This window comes from Entelurus aequoreus, linkage group LG09 (genome assembly GCF_033978785.1).
Source record: "Entelurus aequoreus isolate RoL-2023_Sb linkage group LG09, RoL_Eaeq_v1.1, whole genome shotgun sequence".
Classification (NCBI taxonomy): Eukaryota; Metazoa; Chordata; class Actinopteri; order Syngnathiformes; family Syngnathidae; genus Entelurus; species Entelurus aequoreus.
In genome coordinates this window covers 7,805,366-7,825,508 of record NC_084739.1, presented here as the reverse complement: position 1 = coordinate 7,825,508, position 20,143 = coordinate 7,805,366, and the positions used below count along the sequence as shown (strand labels likewise).

Genomic DNA, 20,143 nt, shown 5'->3' with positions numbered 1-20,143 from the left:
TTTATAAGAACACTTTAAATGTTGGCAATGTTACAATAATAATCGGAATTTTACTTGGCAAAATGATGACAAAAGTAATCATTTTACTCAAAAAATGTCACTATTTTACAAGAACAACAAACAATGTGATGAGAGTCCGAATTTTATATGACAAATGTCAACATTTTGCATGAAAGGATAATAACTTTACATAAAAAAGTAATAATTTTTACGAGAAAATATTGCAATATTACAGAAACAGAAGGAATATGAGAAATTGTTCCCAATTTTACAAGAAAAAAGTCGACACATTGTGAGAAAAAGACTGCTTTCAGTTCTTTTTAATTTTTTTAAATGTTTTTAATCTTCATTATTTACTTCAAGTTATTACAGTATGTCTCTGTAAAAATTTATTTTTATTTTTTCGATTTTCGATTTCTTACACTCACTTGTTATTACATATGTTGGCCAGGGGGGAGCACTTAAAATTTTTACACACACTTGTTATTTCATATGTTGACCAGAGGGGGAGCACTTATACAAGAAAAGCTTAAAATGTTGGCAATTTTCTGAAAAGAGTCGTAATTTTACTCGGCAAAAGTCACATTTTATAAGAAAACTTTAAAATCTCGGCAATATTACAATAACAATCGGAATTTTACTTGGCAAAATTAAAGATTAAGATTAAAAGATTAAACTATGACAAAAGTAATAATTTTACTCAAAAAATGTCACTGTTTTACAAGATCAACAAAAAAATTGGCAGTATTGTGATAACAGTCGGAATTTTATAAGACAAGACACCATTTTGCATTAAAGGATAATAATTTTGCATAAAAATTTAATAATTTTACATAAAAATTTAATCATTTTACATAAAAAAGTAATCATTTTACGAGAAAATTTTGCAATATTACAGAAACAGTAAGAATATGAGAAATTGTTCCCAATTTTATAAGAAAAAAGTCGACACATTGTGAGAAAAAAACTTTTTTTTGTTTGTAATTGTTTTTTTTAACTTCATTATTTACTTCAAGTTATTACCTCTATATACATGTTTTTTGTTTTTTTTTAAATTAATTTTGCCCAAAGGGGGCACATTTCAATTTCTTACACTCACTTGTTATTTCATATGTTGACCAGAGGGGAGCACTTTAAATTTTTACACACACTTGTTATTTCATATGTTGAACCAGAAGGGGAGCACTTTTAAAACCGACACACAGTCAATTTTAAAAATCCCTCCTTTTTGGGACCACCCTTATTTTGATAGATTTCACCACCAGGGGTGAAAATGAGATCTCTATTTTTTCATTTTTGTAATGTGCTTAAGGCCGATGACAAACGAGCCGCACTTTGGGCAACCCAGCTGTAGAAGCTAACTGTTAATAGCCACTATAGTCTTAGTACCGTAGTGTATTTGTTCATCCTACGGTCACATATGGGACGAGGGTTGTCTTACGTCAGCACCGGAAGTCGTACAATCAGCTGTTCACCCGGCGGGGTTTTTTTCGGGGATGAATAGGTAAGTCCTTCTTTAGCTGCCGTCTTGTTTTATCATATGCACCTGTAAATGTTTACTTTTGTATGCACATTAAATCAACAAAAAAATCCTGACTTTGGAGCAATGTTCACGGACTCTAGTATTTGGCTCTCTATTAGTTGCAATTGTTTTCCGTATCGGGACCATGATTTCGGTCCTCATATGGACGGTACTTTTCCTTGTTGATGTCTCAAGAAGGGTAGAAATACAAGAACACACACACACACACGCGCGCGCGCACACACACACGCACGTCATTCCTCTCAAACAAGAACTCCCGAATGCAACCATAATTCATGAATCATAAATGGAAAGTAAATAAAATAAAAAATGCGTGAATAAATCCAAATACACAGGAGAATCATGCTGGATTTGCAAGAGGAAGAAATGTTAAGTAAACTAAGTTAAAAAAAAAAAAAGTAATATAAAAAGTCTGTAGTTAATGCAGCATTTTTAAAATAATTTTAGCATTTTTATACAGACAAAACAAAACAATTAAATAATAATAATTTCATCTTGTTTTAACCCTCCTGACACCACGTTACCTGGATTACTTCTCCGTTTATAAGATTTAAAAAAAAAAAAAAAAAAAAAAAAAAAAAAAAAAAAAAAAGTTTCAGACAAAATAAAAAAAACAGAAAAAAAAACCCCAACGCAGTGCAAATATAACATTTCGCCAACATTTAAAAGATCCATAAACGACACGTTGTAGAAGATTGCGTTCGACCACAGCTCTTCTTTCTTCTTTCTTTTCCCTTCTCAGTGCGAGCGTGCGGCGGCAGGCTGTTCCGTGAAGGGGCAGGGCCTAATTGTGACGTCATCTGCCATGTGGGCGGGCTTAACTCATCTGTCAATCAGAAAGCTGAATAGACCCCTTATTAGTCTCCATCCATTTACAAATATGATTAGCCACAATAGCAACATTTTATTATTTAAATGCGAATGTTTTCATCACAAATAGATAGATAGATAGATAGATAGATAGATAGATAGATAGATAGATAGATAGATAGATAGATAGATAGATAGATAGATAGATAGATAGATAGATAGATAGATAGATAGATAGATAGATAGATAGATAGATAGATAGATAGATGGATAGTACTTTATTGATTCCTTCAGGAGAGTTCCCTCAGGAAAATTTAAATTCCAGCAGCAGTGTACAAAATTGTAAAAAGTAAAAAGTAAATAATGGGGGTATAAATGGAGACAAAATAGAACAATATTACAATAGAATAAAAATAAAAAGCAACGATGGGAATAAAAATATAACAGTAAAATAAGAATATAACAAGAGGAACTAGGCAGTAGTGACCATGTTATGAAATAATATTTCACTGTTATTGTTTGCAGATGTGAAATTATTATTGGTTACTTGATCCAAAATGATTCACGATATAATTTGGTTAATTGTTATGGACTTTTATGGATTTTTATGGACAGGTGTCAAACTCAAGGCCCAGGGGCCAGATGTGGCCCGCCACTTCATTTTTATTTGACCCTCGAAAGCCTGGAAATAATATGTATTAATAAAGTACTGTAGCTTTTCTTAAAAAAATGTATTATTTCTTTCTATTTTGGGATAATAAAAAAAATATATGTACTCCATGTAATCGCAAATTGTGTTAACTCAAATATTGTCTAATCATGCAAAAATATATGATCAAACATTTAAACCATTTTTTAATTACAAATAAATACTAATGATAATGATTTCCAAGCACGTTACCCATTAAATTGTGCAATGTAAAAGTAGCAATAGATTTCATGGTAAATTTGTGAAATTTACTGTGGATTTTACAGCATTTTTGTCTAAATAAAAAAAAAACTGTACTTTTTTTTTTTTACTGTAATAAACTGTGGTGCCGTTTTGGCATTTACAGTAATACACCGAAAAATCTACACTTGTTGATTTGCGAGAAGAAAAAGAAAAAGGCAGCTCAGGTGCCAAAATTTTACTGTAAAATTGCAGGGTTTTTTATTTATAGTAAAAAAAAAAAAATTGTAAATTGTACAGTAAAATTCTGGCAACTGAGCTGTTTTTTTTAAAACCATAAAAACAGCAGTACTGTTTTTCCATTGACAGTAAGCTGAAATTATTGCAACTTACCATATTTTTTTTACATTTTAGTTGAAAAAAAATCTACTAATAAAATGCATAAAAATGGAGTAATAATAGTATTCACTGTTAGATGCGGCCTTCTGGGGCCAAACATCACTGCGATGTGGCCCCCCCGTGAAAACTACTTTGACACCTCTGGTCGAAGCGGTTTGTTCACTTGAGTCGCGTGAACGTTCATGTTCTGTGAATCAATTCAAAAGAATCATTTGACTCTATGGTGTTTACAATGACTCGGTTGACTCGATTCAGTGAACCTATTCAAATGAATCGTCTTACTACGTCTGTTTACGGTGAGTCAGTTGACTCGAATATGTGACTCAATTGAAATGAATCATCTGACTCCCACGTTTTTCCAGTAAATCAGTTGAATCGAGTCATTAAATCAATTCAAATGAATCATCTGACTCTGCGATGTCTTCAGTTGACTTCCTTTTGTGAACCTATTCAAATAAATGGTCTGACAACGTCTGTTTTCGGTGACTCGAATCAGTGAATCAATTCAAAAGAATCATTTGACTCTATAGTGTTTACAGTGACTCAGTTGACTCGATTCAGTGAACCTATTCAAATAAATGGTCTTACAACGTCTGTTGACTCGAATCAGGTAATCAATTCCAAAGAATCATCTTACTCCGCTGTGTTTCTATTGACTCAGTTGGCTCGAGTCAGTAAACCTAATATATAAATTGTCTGACTTTGTCTGTTTATGGTGAGTCATTTGACTCAAATCAGTGAATCAATCTCCAAAGAATAATTTGACTCTATGGTGTTTGTAGTGACTCAGTTGACTCGATTCAGTGAACCTATTCAAAAAAATTGTCCCACGACGTCTGTTGCTGGTGACTCAGTTGTTGTGTTTCTATTGACTCTATTGACTCAAATCAGTGAATCAATTCAAAGGAATTATGTGACTTCATGGTACGTTAGTTGACTCGAATCAGTGAATCTATTCACATCAATTCAAATTAATCATCTGACTCTCCTATGTTTCCAGTTACTCAGTTGACCCGAATCAGTGAATCAATTCAAAAGAATCATTTGACTCTGTGGTGTTTAAAGTGACTTAGTTGACTCGATTCAGTGAACCTATTCAAATAAATCGTCTGACAACGTCTGTTTCCGGTTAGTCATTTGACTCAAATCAGTGAATGAATTCAAAAGAATCATTTGACTCTATGTTGTTTACAGTGACTCAGTTGACTCGATTTAGTGAACCTATTCAAATGAATTGTCTGACTACGTCTGTTTATGGTGAGTCGGTTGACTCGAATATGTGACTCAATTGAAATTGGTCATCTGACTCCTAAGTTTTTCCAGTAAATCAGTTGAATCAATCAATTCAAAAGAATCATCTGACTCTGTTATGTCTTCAGTTGATTCCCTTCTGTGAACCTCGATTCAGTGAACCTATTCAAATAAATTGTCTTACTACGTCTGTTGATGGTGAGTGAGTTGCTGTGTTTCTATTGACTCAGTTGACTCAAATCAGTGAATCAATTCAAAGGAATCATCAAGACTTAACGGTGTTTCCAGCGACTCAGTTAAGTCGAACTGGTGAATCCAATCAAATCAATCATCTGACTCTCAATCATCTGAATCTCCTATGTCTGCTTTAATGTGGGCATCATTTCAAAGTTGAGATTCCCTGTAATTTCTAAAAAAAAATCCATCACTTATTTGCAGTGTTGGGACTAACGCGTTACTTTGTAACGCATTACTGTAACGCCGTTAGTTTCGGCGGTAACTAGTCATCTAACGCAGTGGTCCCCAACCACCGATTGGTACCAGAAAAAAAATAAAAATAAAAAAAAATAAAAATATTATTATTTTTTTTTTTATTAAATCAACATAGAAAAACACAATTGTATACATTATATATCAATGTAGATCAATAAAGTCTGCAGGGATACAGCCCGTAAGCACACATGATTGTATTTCTTTATGAAAAAATACAAAAATAAATAAATTTAAAAAAAAAAAAAAAAATTGGACCTGCTATCCCCGTTTAAATAAGAAAAATTAATTTCAGTACGCCTTTAAAAAAAAAAAGGAGAAAAAAAACAAGTAACTAAATAGTTACTTTTCACAGTAACACATTACTTTTTGGTGTAAGTAACTGAGTTAGTAACTGAGTTACTTTTGAAATAAAGTAACTAGTAACTGTAACTAGTTACTGGTTTTCAGTAACTAACCCAACACTGCTTATTTGGGCTTAGCCCCTGCTGCTAAGTTAGCATGTCGCTAACATAGTATTATAATAAATAATGATAAATGAGTTATACTTGTATAGCGCTTTTCTACCTTCGAGGTACTCAAAGCGCTTTGACAGTATTTCCACATTCACCCATTCACACACACATTCACACACTGATGGCGGGAGCTGCCATGCAAGGTGCTAACCAGCAGCCATCAGGAGCAAGGGTGAAGTGTCTTGCCCAAGGACACAACGGACGTGACTAGGATGGTAGAAGGTGGGGATTGACGAATATAACATCACATGGTTGCAATTTGTGCGGCCAAAACGAACTATATATCATAAAATTATTGTTTTATAAATGCACTAATCGGAAGATGCATTTTAAAGGGGAGAAAGTAGGAAATGTTAACTCTTGCGTATGTATTCCTTAATGAACTTGAAGGCAGCACAAGGACCGCTTGTGTGATCGAATTAAAAAAAGAAAAAAAGAAAAAGATGCAGTCAGTTAGTGTGACACTTCCGCCCTGCCAGGTCAGCTGATTGAGACACGCGGAAACCACTAAACTAACTCCACTAAAAGTCCACGGCTCAGCGCACTGTAGAGTCCGCCTGGCCGCTAACTTTGAACGGATCCGCCGCTTCTAACCAGCGTGGGCTGCACTTGGAGGAAGACACAAACATACCAAGAAACAAACACTCTAGTGGACGGCGATGGCTGACGTGCAGTCGCCGGTGGCTTTGAACGGAACTCATGTAAGTTTTGTTTTTTTTTGGCTAAAGTTTTAGTGGTGGATGAACCCCCAGGTGACGTTCACGTGAGCTCGTTTCTCTTGAACTTTGCGCGGTAGATGTCATGTGACCCACGGTAACGTGTAACGCGGAGGGTTCCTCCCACTCAACGTGACCTGACAGGAAGCATCCACGCTGCATCTAAAAGTGCTGCTCGCTCCCGTACATACGTGCTGCTGTGATTGTATAAATGTACTACAGGACGCAAACGCATCATTTTGTTTAATATGCCAGCAGCACTTTGCTGCTATTCCATCATATCTTAAAGTGTTGCACTATTGACATATTGTGCAGTTGTGTTTGCAAGGAACACTGCATTATACATCTGCACATCTCTAATACAATCCCCAAAATATATTTTGTAAATATTCTAAAAGATAACACTTTCTATTGAAACTATCCCAATGTATCAATGTTTATTATATTGGCTTACTATATTATGAGGTGTTTAATAGCCAGCTGAATGATGTTACTATCAAATATGAAGCACCTACAAACTATTATTTTTACATCATATTTCAGATTCAGATTGCTTCTTTTAGATAGGTTGTAGAATGAAATATTGTATTTATTATTTTTGTGATATATTTTTTCATATATGACATTGGTAAGTTTAATATGAAATATTTTGACATTTTGGAAAATGTTGGAAATATATAAAAAATGGTCACACAGTCTATTATTAAAAAAAAATATTATTGGATTATAAAATACAACTTATTTTTATATATATATTTTAAATATTTTATTCAATATTTTTGCAGGAAAATATGAATATTTCCAATATTGTTTGTCAATCAAAACAATAATAGTAGAACAAAGAAATACTTAAAAACAATGTTCACATAGTCTAATATTTTTGAAAATATTCCTCGAATACAATAAACCTTTTTTATAAATTTTTCTTCAATATTTTTGCAGGAAAATATGAATATGTCCAATATTGTTTGTAGTTCAAAACAATAATAGTAGAACAAAGGAATAGTTAAAAACAATGTTCACATAGTCTAATATTTGTGAAAATATTATTGGAATACAATAAAACCTTTTTTTTACGTTTTTTATTCAATATTTTAGAATATTTTTGCAGGAAAATATGAATATTTCCAATATTGTTTGTCATTCAAAACAATAATAGTATAGAAATAGAAATAGTTAAAGACAATGTTCACATATAGTCTAATATTTTTGAAAATATTCTTGGAATACAATAAAACGTTTTTATAAGTTTTGATTCAATATTTTTGCAGGAAAATATGAATATTTCCAATATTGTTTGTCGTTCAAAACAATAATAGTACAACAAAGAAATAGTTAAAAACAATGTTCACATATAGTCTAATATTTTTTTTAATTATTCCTAAAATACAATAAACCTTTCTATAAGTTTTTATTCAATATTTTTGCAGGAAAATATGAATATTTCCAATATTGTTTGTCGTTCAAACCAATAATAGTAGAAACAAATAAATAGTTCAAAACAATGTTCACATACAGTCTAATATTTTTGAAAATATTCTTGGAATACAATAAAACCTTTTTATAAGTTTTTATTCAATATTTTTGCACAAAAATATGAATATTTCATGTATTGTTTGTCGTTCAAAACAATAGTAGAACAAAGGAATAGTTCAAAACAATGTTAACACAAAATATTTTTTGGATACAGTAACACCTTTTTATAAGTTTTTGTTCAATATTTTAGAATATTTTTGCATGAAAATATTAATATTTCAGTATTGTCTAATATTTTTAAAAATATTCTTGGAATACAATAACTTTTTTAATACGTTTTTTATATATTATTTTAGAATATTTTTGCAGGAAAATATTATTTCCAAATATTGTTTGTCATTCAAAACAATAATAGTAGAACAAAGAAATAGTTAAACACAATGTTCACATAGAGTTTAATATTTTTGAAAATATTATTGGAATACATTAACTTTTTTATACGTTATTATGCAATATTTTAGAATATTTTTGCAGGAAAATATTATTTCCAATATTGTTTGTCATTCAAAACAATAATAGTAGAACAAATAAATAGTTAAAAACAATGTTCACATAGTCTAATATTTTTGAAAATATTCTTGGAGTACAATAAAACATTTTTTATACAATTTTATTCAATATTTTTGAATATTTTTGCAAGAAAATATTAATATTTCCAATATTGTTTGTCGTTCAAAACAATAATAGTAGAACAAAGAAATAGTTAAAAACAATGTTAACATATAATCAAATATTTTTTTTTAATATTCTTGGAATACAGTAACACCTTTTTTATAAGTTTTTGTTCAACATTTTAGAATATTTTTGCAAGAAAATAATATTTCCAGTATTGTCTTAATATTTTTTATATATATTATATATTATATATACTGTATATATAATATTTTACAATATTTTAGAATATTTTTGCAGGAAAATATTATTTACAATATTGTTTGTCGTTCAAAACAATACTAGTAGAACAAAGAAATGTTTAAAACAATGTTCACATATAGTCTAATATTTTTGATAATATTCTTGGTATACAATAACTTTTTTTTACAAGTTTTTATACATTATTTTAGAATATTTTTGCAGGAAAACATTATTTACAATATTGTTTGTCATTCAAAACAATACTAGTAGAACAAAGAAATGTTTAAAAACAATGTTCACGTATAGTCTATTTTGTAAAAAAATATTCTTGGAATACAAAAACCTTTGTATTAGTTTTTATTCAATATTTTTGCAGGAAAACAATATTTACAATATTGTTTGTCGTTCAAAACAATAATAGTAAAACAAAAATAGTTAAAAACAATGTTCACATAGTCTAATATTTTTGAAAATATTATTGGAATACGATAAAACCTTTTTATACGTTTTTTTTTTTTAGAATATTTTTACAGGAAATTATTATTTACAATATTGTTTGTCTTTCAAAACAATACTTGTAGAACAAAGAAATACTTAAAAACAATGTTAACATATAGTCAAATATTTTTGAAAATATTTTTGGAATACAGAAACCTTTGTATAAGTTTATATTCAATATTTTAGAACATTTTTGCAGGAAAAAATTATTTCCAATATTGTTTGTCATTCAAAACAATAATAGTAAAACAAAAATAGTTAAAAACAATGTTCACATATAATATATTTTTAAATATTCTTGGAATACAATAAAACCTTTTTTTATATTTTTATTTTTCAATATTTTTGCAGGAAAATATTAATATTTCCAATATTGTCTGTCGTTCAAAACAATAATAGTAGAACAAATGAATAGTTAAAAAGAATGCTTGTAATATTTTCAGAATATCCTTCGAATAAAATATTACAAACATTTCAATATCTGATGGACCGTATTTTATTAACAGGCTAAATCCACGATGTCCAAACCAACTAAACTACAATAGCCTCAATTTAGGATCTTAATTGGTTCTGTTACTGAGCTGGTAATACAACACACTTGTATTTCTAATCAACGTTGGCCATTCAAATGAATTGCATCAATTTAATCAAAACTTGGTCCCCCAAATTTTAACAAGCCTTTTTAAAAAGAGAAAATTTAGATAAATATTGTATAACAATAGTACAATATAATGTGCTACAAACAACCGCATTAGTTTTATGAAGTAATGTACTTGCAATGTACTTACCTTGGAGAGCGGACTTTGGCGGTATCATTTCAGCTTCTTCTCGATATTTTCATGGTTAAATGTTCACTGTTTACTTATTTAACATCTTTGACAGGCGATATAGACTCATTCTGCTTCAGTAGTAGTTCTGTCTTTCATTCAATGAATATCACGTGCTTCTTAATCCCAGCACTTTCTTCTATCCCATTGGTTGGAAAAGCAAAGTTACGACTAGGGAATGATGTTCGAAACAGATTCTCCCGGTTGTTCGATAAGAAAAGAACCGATTCCATGGACTCAAATCCCTTTTTGAGAACCGGTTGCCGTTATTGAGGCCACTATAGTAAAGAAAAAGAGTTGGTTCTTTATTCGAATCCCTGGGAACGAATCCCAAATGGGCAATGTTATGCCCATTTGATTGTAGACTCTTACTGACACCTTGTGGCGATATGAAAATACTACGCGTCAATAGTTTGGGCACTTCCGGGTTGACGACGTCATGAGACAATTGAGAAGTAGACAAGTTGTGTTAGCTCTTACAAGCCTTGGAAAAGATAAGTCTGTAAGTAAACTGTTTAACTTGTTTATGTAACTCAATATTAAGGTGGAAAGTGGTTACATTTGATAGTAAGATGTTTATTGAAAAACGATTTTTGTGCACTGTTTCAATGGATGTTTTGAGGACTTAAAATGGCTGCCAGTCGTGTATTTCCACCATCGAAATAGTTTCAACACTCAGAAGTATTTGTTTGATGATAGTACTGTATATTTGTGTGAAGCTAATATTTACATATTGTGTATTACATTTCAGTATGTTAATTGAATCACATAGCTTATACATTTGTCATTGTGTGTATTTCAGTTGAAAAAAAATAAAAAATAACAGTCCAGTGCAAGACAAAAGTAAAGATAGGAAAAGACATAGCAAGATCAACAACAATAAAGAGCTTAAATGGATTAATCTGCTTTGGAACTTTATTAGACGTCTTGGATTGTTTGTTAGCCGTCTGCCTGTGTGTGTAATTAGTATGTTCCAATAGCAGCAGAAGTGCACTTTTTGGAGAGCTGTATTATTTTCAGTTTTGTGCCCAAGGGACTGATTTTATTTAACACTATATTATTATTTATACACCTATAGTGATCACAGAGACAGGTTGTTTTTGTGTTACTGTATATATTTGTTTTTCTGACAAATCCCACTTAATATACTTTGGGTAACAACATTCAATATATATATATATTTTTTTTTTAGGGGGGTAACAGTCAATATTTATTTATTTATTTTATTTTATTTTTTTCTTATAAAATAAAAGTGAGCTTTTGTTAAACCAAATATTGTGTTTTTTTCCACATACAACCACCTATCTGGATTTGATAAGAGAATTGATAAGGAATCGGTTTGATAAGAGGATTCGATAATGGGCTCAAACTCGATAAATTCTTATCAAACATCATCCCTAGTTGTGACGATTTTTAGCTATAACCTAAGGCTATCATGTAAAACCAGATGTTTTGGGCGGATATTACACGGTAAACTGACATTTGCCACACTAAACAATGCTTGTAACTCCAGACGTCTTGGATTGTTTGTTAGCCGTCTGCCTGTGTGTGTAGTTAGTATGTTCCAATAGCAGCAGAAGTGCACTTTTTGGAGAGCTGTATTATTTTCAGTTTTGTACTCAAGGGACTGATTTTATTTAACACTATATTATTATTTATACACCTATAGTGATCACAAAGACAGGTTGTTTTTGTGTTACTGTATATATTTGTTTTTCTGACAAATCCCACTTAATATACTTTGGGTAACAACAGTCAATATTTTTTTTATTTATTTTTTTAGGGGGGTAACAGTCAATATTTATTTATTTATTTTATTTCATTTTTTTCTTACAAAATAAAAGAGAGCTTTTGTTAAACCAAATATTGTGTTTTTTTCCACATACAACAACCTATCTGGATTTGATAAGAGAATTGATAAGGAATCGGTTCGATAAGAGGATTCGATAATGGGCTCAAACTCGATAATTTCTTATCAAACATCATCCCTAGTTATGACGATTTTTAGCTATAACCTAATGCTACCATGTAAAACCAGATGTTTTGGGCGGATATTACACGGTAAATTTTGACATGTGCCACACTAAACAATGCTTGTAACTCCAATTTTTGCTTGCAATTTAAAGCATAAGAATTAGTCAAGACACTCTTATCTGAAAATGCTCTTAAGTTGAGCTATCAGTGTACTGAGCCTCCTGAATCCTCTATAAAAAGATGAATTTCCTTGTGCTCCTTGTCAGATTTCCTACATTGCACAGGATTGTAAGGACATCCCAGACTTCCTCGGGGACACTTATGGCCATTTTGCAAAGAGGCTGGACTTGAGCTTCAACCAGCTCAGGTAAGAGCATCCACTTTTGTATTTAATACGCGCTATTATGCACCCTCTGTCTTATGCCTCTTCTATAGCTGGAAGGCATGTGTGTATTTTGTGTATCCTTGGCGGGGAGATTGTCACAAGACCTCATTTTGGTAATTGGAGGCAATAGGAGAAAAGGCTCGTTTGTGATGACATTCTGGTGGCCGCTTCCCATAGAAGTTCCATTGTTTATTGACCTCTGACGCTCCATGTTTTGGGATTGAATATCTATATTTTTTTTAAGGTACAAAACCAGTGAAGTTGGCACGTTGTGTAAATAACCGCTCCCAGTCTGTGGAAGGCTCTCCCTGACCACCTGAGGGCACCACAGACTGTGGATGCTTTTAACAAAGGCTTAAAAACCCTTCTTTTTAAAAAATCATTTTTTTTAGATATATGCATACTAGTTTTAGCTATTTGGCTGTTCTAGTTTTTATGTTTATTTATTTTTTATTATCTTTTTTTTAAAAATTTTTTTTTATACATTGTAGCACTTTGAGGATGTTTGCTCAATGTAAAGTGCTTTTTTACAAATAAAATATATTATTATTATTATAAAAACAGAATGCAATGATTTGCAAATCCTTTTCAACTTATGTTCAATTGAATAGACTGCAAAGACAAGATATTTCATGTTCCAACTGGTGAACTTTTGCTATTTTTTGCGATATGTTAGCTCATTTGGAATTTAATGCCCGCAACATGTTTAAAAAAAGCTGGCACAAGTGGCAAAAAAGACCTGAGAAAGTTGAGGAATGCTCATCAAACACTTCACAGGTGAACGGGCTAATTGGGAACAGGTGGGTGCCATGATTGGGTATAAAAGCAGCTTCCATGAAATGCTCAGTCATTCACAAACAAGGACGGGGCGAGGGTCACCACTTTGTCAACAAATGCGTGAGCAAATTGTTGAACAGTTTAAGAACAACATTTCTCAACCAGCTATTGCAAGGAATTTAGGGATTTCACCATCTACGCTCCATAATATCGAAAGGTTCAAGAGAATCCGAAGAAATCACGGCAAGGCCGAAAACCAACATTTAAATGCCTGTGACATTCGATCCATCAGGCGGTACTTCATCAAAAACAGACATCGGTATGTAAAGGATATCACCACATGGGCTCAGGAACACTTCAGAAAACCACCGTCTGTAACTACAGTTGTTCGCTACATCTGTAAGTGCAAGTTAAAACTCTACTATGCAAAGCCAAAGCCATTTATCAACAACACCCAGAAATGCCGCCGGCTTCGCTGGGCCCGAGGTCACCTAAGATGGACCGATGCAAAGTGGAAAAGTGTTCTGTGGTCTGACGAGTCCACATTTCAAATTGTTTTTGGAAACTGTGGACGTCGTGTCCTTCGAGCTAAAGAAGAAAAGAAGCATCCGGATTGCGCAAATTTCAAAAGTGATGGTATGGGGGGTGTATTAGTGCCCAAGACATGGGTAACTTACACATCTGGAAAGGCGCCATTAATGCTGAAAGGTACATACAGGTTTTGGAGCATCCAAGCAACGTTATCATGGACGCCCCTGCTTATTTCAGCAAGACAATGACAAGCCACGTGTTACATCAACGTGGCTTCATAGTAAAAGAGTGCGGGTACTAGACTGGCCTGCCTGTAGTCCAGACTTGTCTCCCATTGAAAATGTGTGAAGCCTAAAATAGCAGAAGGGAGACCCTCGGACTGTTGAACAACTTAAGCTGTACATCGAGCAAGAATGGGAAAGAATTCCACCTGAAAAGCTTCAAAAATGTGTCTCCTCAGTTCCCAAACCTTTACTGAGTGTTGTTAAAAGGAAAGGCCATGTAACACAGTGGTAAAAATGCCCCTGTGACAACTTTTTTGCAATGTGTTGCTGCCATTCAATTCTAAGTTAATGATTATTTGCAAAAAATAATGAAGTTTCTCAGTTCGAACGTTAAATATCTTGTCTTTGCAGTCTATTGAATGGAATACAAGTTGAAAAGGATTTGCAAATCATTGTATTCTCTTTTTATTTACCATTTACACAACGTGCCAACTTCACCGGTTTTGTGTTATTGTTTTAATTTATGGAATACATATCTTCTGCTGCTGCCACACTGTGTGTTAAATGCACAATGTCAAGTTGCTCACATGACCGCACTGCAGGGCTAATAAGGAGCATGTGACCATGTTTTTAGCTACTAAAGCAACGCTACGCCCTCGCTGCTTTATAGATTACAATGTAACTAATCCGCCGGCCTAATTGTGGACAACAGCTGCCTGTTACAAATGTGTACTTGTAGCATTACGCTGGTAATGTACAGTCGTGGTCAAAAGTGTACATACACGTGTAAAGAACATCATGTCATGGCTGTCTTATTTTTTTGTGATAGAGTGATTGGAGCACATACTTGTTGGTCACAAATAACATTCATGAAGTTTGGTTCTTTTATGAATTTATTATGGGTCTACTGAAAATGTGAGGGTCAAAAGTATACATACAGCAATGTTAATATTTGCTTACTTGTCCCTTGGCAAGTTTCACTGTAATAAGACACTTTTGGTAGCCATCCACAAGCTTCCGGACAAAGATAAGACCTTCTGGAGGAAAGTTCCGTGGTCAGATGTAACAAAAATTGAGCTGTTTGGCCACAAAACCCAGCAATATGTTTGGGGGAGAAAAGATGAGGCGTTTAATTCCAGGAACACCATTCCTACCGTCAAGCATGGTGGTGGTAGTATTATGCTCTGGGCCTGTTTTGCTGCCAATGGAACTGGTGCTTTACAGAGAGTAAATGGGACAATGGAAAAAGGAGGATTACCTCCAACTTCTTCAGGACATCCTACAAATCATCAGCCCGGAGGTTGGGTGTTGGGTGCAGTTGGGTGTTCCAACAGGATAAGGACACCAAACACGTCAAAAGTGGTAAAGGAAATCAGGCTGGATGAAGGTTTTAGAATGGCCTTCCCAAAGTCCTGACTTAAACGTGTGGACAATGCTGAAGAAACAAGTCCATGTTAGAAAACCGACAAATTTAGCTGAACTGCACCAATTTTGTCAAGAGGAGTGGTCAAAAAATTCAAGCAGAAGCTTGTGGATGGCTACCAAAAGCGCCTTATTGCAGTGAAACTTGCCAAGGGACATGTAAGAGATGTCCGATAATGCCTTTTTTACCGATATCCGATATTCTGATATTGTCCAGCTCTTAATTACCGATTCCGATATCAACCGACACGGATATATACAGTCGTGGAATTAACACATTATTATGCCTCATTTTGTTGTGATGCCCCGCTGGATGCATTAAACAATGTTTTCCAAAATAACTCAACTCAAGTTATGGAGAAAAAAAATGCCAACATGGCACTGCCATATTTATTATTGAAGTCACAAAGTGCATTATTTTTTTTTTAACATGCCTCAAAACAGCAGCTTGGAATTTGGGACATGCTCTCGAAGAGGAGAGGAGGATGAGGTGGGGGTAGGGGGTAGCGGGGGGGGGGGTGTATATTGTAGCGTCCCGGAAGAGTTAGTGCTGCAAGGGGTTCTGGGTATTTGTTCTGTTGTGTTACGGCGCGGATGTTCTCCCGAAATGTGTTTGTCGTCCTTGTTTGGTGTGGGCTCACAGAGTGGCGCATATTTGTAACAGTGTTAAAGCTGTTTATACGGCCACCCTCAGTGTGACCTGTATGGCTGTTGACCAAGTATGCCTTGCATTCACGTGTGTGTGTGAAAAGCCGTAGATATTATGTGATTGGGCCGGCACGTGCCTTTTAAGGTTCAGTGTTTCCCATAAACTGCCAAGGTACCTGTGGCGGTGGGGGCGTGGCTATGGGCGTGGTCACCATGACATCATCGAGTAATTTGCATCATTTACTACAATGATTTGATTTTCTCTAAAAAGGCTAAAAAAATGTATACTTACTAATGAATAATAACAGTTTTGTTTTAAACGTCCATCCATCCATCCATTTTACAATATAATCACAACACTTTATGTACATATTTATATACAGATTTGAACAATAAGTTATTCACTGAAATATATTTATTAATTGTGGTTCTTACAAAAAATATATGTTATAAAATATAAAAGCTAAAATGTCTCTTAAAGCTCTGCCCCTTTAATTAGTGCATACTAAATCATTTAACTTTAGCCTACTACTACGACCATATTATTTACCAGCAACATAAAGTGAAACAGAGGCAGAGGTGTCCTGCCACAGTCAGTAACAAATAAACAGAAAACAGTAGTGGTCAAATACAAATAAGGCAACAACTACACTTCTCTTTTGTGAAGTGAATCTGAACAGCCTATATGGGCATCTACATCAACTAGATGATTTGCCTGAGAAGCTGGACAGGACAAAAAAAAAAAAAATAAAAAAAAAAAAAAAAAAAATAAAAAAAAAAAAAAGTTTTTATTTTTTTTATTTGTGGCGGACGTAATTCTTTCGTGGCGGGCCGCCACAAATAAATGAATGTGTGGGAAACACTGAGGTTTATTGGCGCTCTGTACTTCTCCCTACGTCCGTGTACACAGCGGCGTTTTAAAAAGTCATACATTTTACTTTTTGAAACCGATACCGATAATTTTGAAACCGCTACCGATAATTTCCGATATTACATTTTAAAGCATTTATCGGCATCCCTAGCTGTATGTATACTTTTTTTTTTTTTTTTTTTTTTTTTTTTCAGTAGACCCATAATAAATTCATAAAAGAACCAAACTTCATGAATGTTTTTTTGCGACCAACAAGTATGTGCTCCAATCACTCTATCACAAAAAAAAAAAAGAGTTGTAGAAATGATTGGCAACTCAAGACAGCCATGACATGATGTTCTTTACAAGTGTACGTCAACTTTTGAGCACAACTGTAGAAGCCGCATGCACTGTGAGATAGTTGACACCTTGACCCGGCGTCAACAAACCAGGTGTAGACGCGGGCGGGAGGTGCGTCGTCACCGTGCCCGACGTTGTTGCGGGTAATATGCTTGCTTCTGTCGACACTTCTCTCCCGCCGCCATGCTGACAGCGAGTCACAACGAGGAGCAGAGGCATCACCACCGAGCCAGGTAGCGACCGGCACCGACTCGCGGTGTAGCCGCCCTGTCACGCCCACACTTCTCCCCGCCGCCGACGCCGCTTGTCAAGGCCGTCTCGGCGACGTGTTAGGAGTCGTGCGTGTGTCGAGACGCCTCTTTTGTTCCGGGTCAGGTTGTGCGCACGAACGCCCCGAGTGGGCATGTGTTGTTGTGTTGACATGATTCCTGTCGCTGTTTGGCCTTCATGCACCGGACACACGAGACACGGGAAGCAGGAAGCTTTCAGGACCTTAAACTTTGCACCATTTTGTCCGCTCTGGCTTTCCCCCTTGCAGCACATGTGATGCTGATTACAGATCAGACCATGCAGCACAACACGGGCCTGTCATCTGCTACTAAGATGTCATATAAAACAGAATTATACTACGTGTTGACATTGTTAGACTGCAATTGTATGTGGATCACGTTATAATAGGACTAGGCTTGTCTGATATTACACATACTGCATGCACACTACAACCATGTGTTCTATTTGAAATGAAACCTGAAGTGTACACCTCCACTAATGCACATTGGAGTGTTACTTTCAAAGGCAACATTTAAAGGCCTACTGAAAGCCACTACTACCGACCACGCAGTCTGATAGTTTATATATCAATGATGAAATCTTAACATTATAACACATGCCAATACGGCCGGGTTAACTTATAAAGTGACATTTTAAATTTGCCGCTAAACTTCCGGTTCGAAACGCCTCTGAGGATGACGTATGCGCGTGACGTAGCCCGGCGAACACGGGTATGCCTTCCACATTGAAGCCAATACGAAAAAGCTCTGTTTTCATTTCATAATTCCACAGTATTCTGGACATCTGTGTTCGTGAATCTGTTTCAATCATGTTCATTGCATTATGGAGAAGGAAGCTGAGCAAGCAAAGAAGAAAGTTGTCGGTGCGAAATGGACGTATTTTTCGAACGTAGTCAGCAACAACAGTACACACAAACTTCTTTGTTTACATTCCCGAAAGATGCAGTCAAGATGGAAGAACTCGGATAACAGAGACTCTAACCAGGAGGACTTTTGACTTCGATACACAGACGCCTGTAGAGAACTGGGACAACACAGACTCTTACCAGGATTACTTTGATTTGGATGACAAAGACGCAGACGTGCTACCGTGAGTATGCAGCTTTGGCTTCTAAACATTTGATCGCTTCACCGTATGTGCGCAACTTTTTTTTGCGTATGTACGTAACTTTTTTAAAATATATAAGCTTTATGAACCTTGGGTTAGGTGAACGGTCTTTTGGGCTGAGTGATTGTGTGTGTTGATCAGGTGTTTGAATTGTATTGGCGTGTTCTATGGAGCTAGGAGCTAGCAGAGGAGCTAGGAGCTAGCATAACAAACACGCAGGTGTTATTATGCAGGATTAATTTGTGGCATATTAAATATAAGCCTGGTTGTGTTGTGGCTAATAGAGTATATATATGTCTTGTGTTTATTTACTGTTGTAGTCATTCCCAGCTGAATATCAGGTCACCCCCGGCTCTCACAGCATCTTCCCTATCTGAATAGCTTCAACTCCCCACTAGTCCTTCACTTGCACTTTACTCATCCACAAATCTTTCATCCTCGCTCAAATTAATGGGGAAATTGTCGCTTTCTCGGTCCGAATCTCTCTCACTTCATGCGGCCATCATTGTAAACAATAGGGAACTTTGCGTATATGTTCAACTGACTACGTCACGCTACTTCCGGTAGAGGCAAGCCTTTTTTTTATCAGATACCAAAAGTTGCAATCTTTATCGTCGTTGTTCTATACTAAATCCTTTCAGCAAAAATATGGCATAAATAAAAAAAAAAAAAATCATATCAGTAGGCCTTTAAAGGCCTACTGAAATGATTTTTTTTAATTTAAACGGGGATAGCAGATCCATTCTATGTGTCATACTTGATCATTTCGCGATATTGCCATATTTTTGCTGAAAGGATTTAATAGAGAAAATCGACGATAAAGTTCGCAACTTTTGCTCGCTGATAAAAAAAAAAGCCTTGCCTGTAGCGGAAGTAGCGTGACGTCACAGGAGCTAGTATTCCTCACAATTCCCCGTTGTTTACAATGGAGCGAGAGAGATTCGGACCGAGAAAGTGACGATTACCCCATTAATTTGAGCGAGGATGAAAGATTCGTAGATGAGGAACGTTACAGTGAAGGACTTGAGAGGCAGTGATGGACGTATCTTTTCTCGCTCTGACCGTAACTTAGGTACAAGCTGGCTCATTGGATTCCACACTCTCCTTTTTTTATTGTGGATCACGGATTTGTATGTTAAACCACCTGGGATACTATATCCTCTTGAAAATGAGAGTCGAAAACGCAAAATGGACATTCAGTGCCTTTTATCTCCACGACAATACATCGGCGAAATGCTTTAGCTAC

The 20,143-nt window shown here is 34.7% G+C and overlaps 1 protein-coding gene across 1 annotated transcript in view; it reads left to right on the top strand.

Moving 5' to 3' along the window:
- The first annotated feature begins 6,347 nt into the window (after window positions 1-6,347).
- Window positions 6,348-20,143, top strand: part of LOC133657091 (leucine-rich melanocyte differentiation-associated protein-like) — a 1,129,882-nt gene continuing 1,116,086 nt past the window's right edge. Inside the window, 2 exon segments of the mRNA XM_062058014.1 lie at window positions 6,348-6,597; window positions 12,569-12,669. Coding sequence (XP_061913998.1) covers window positions 6,556-6,597; window positions 12,569-12,669 — 143 coding nt within the window. The 5' untranslated portion in view covers window positions 6,348-6,555.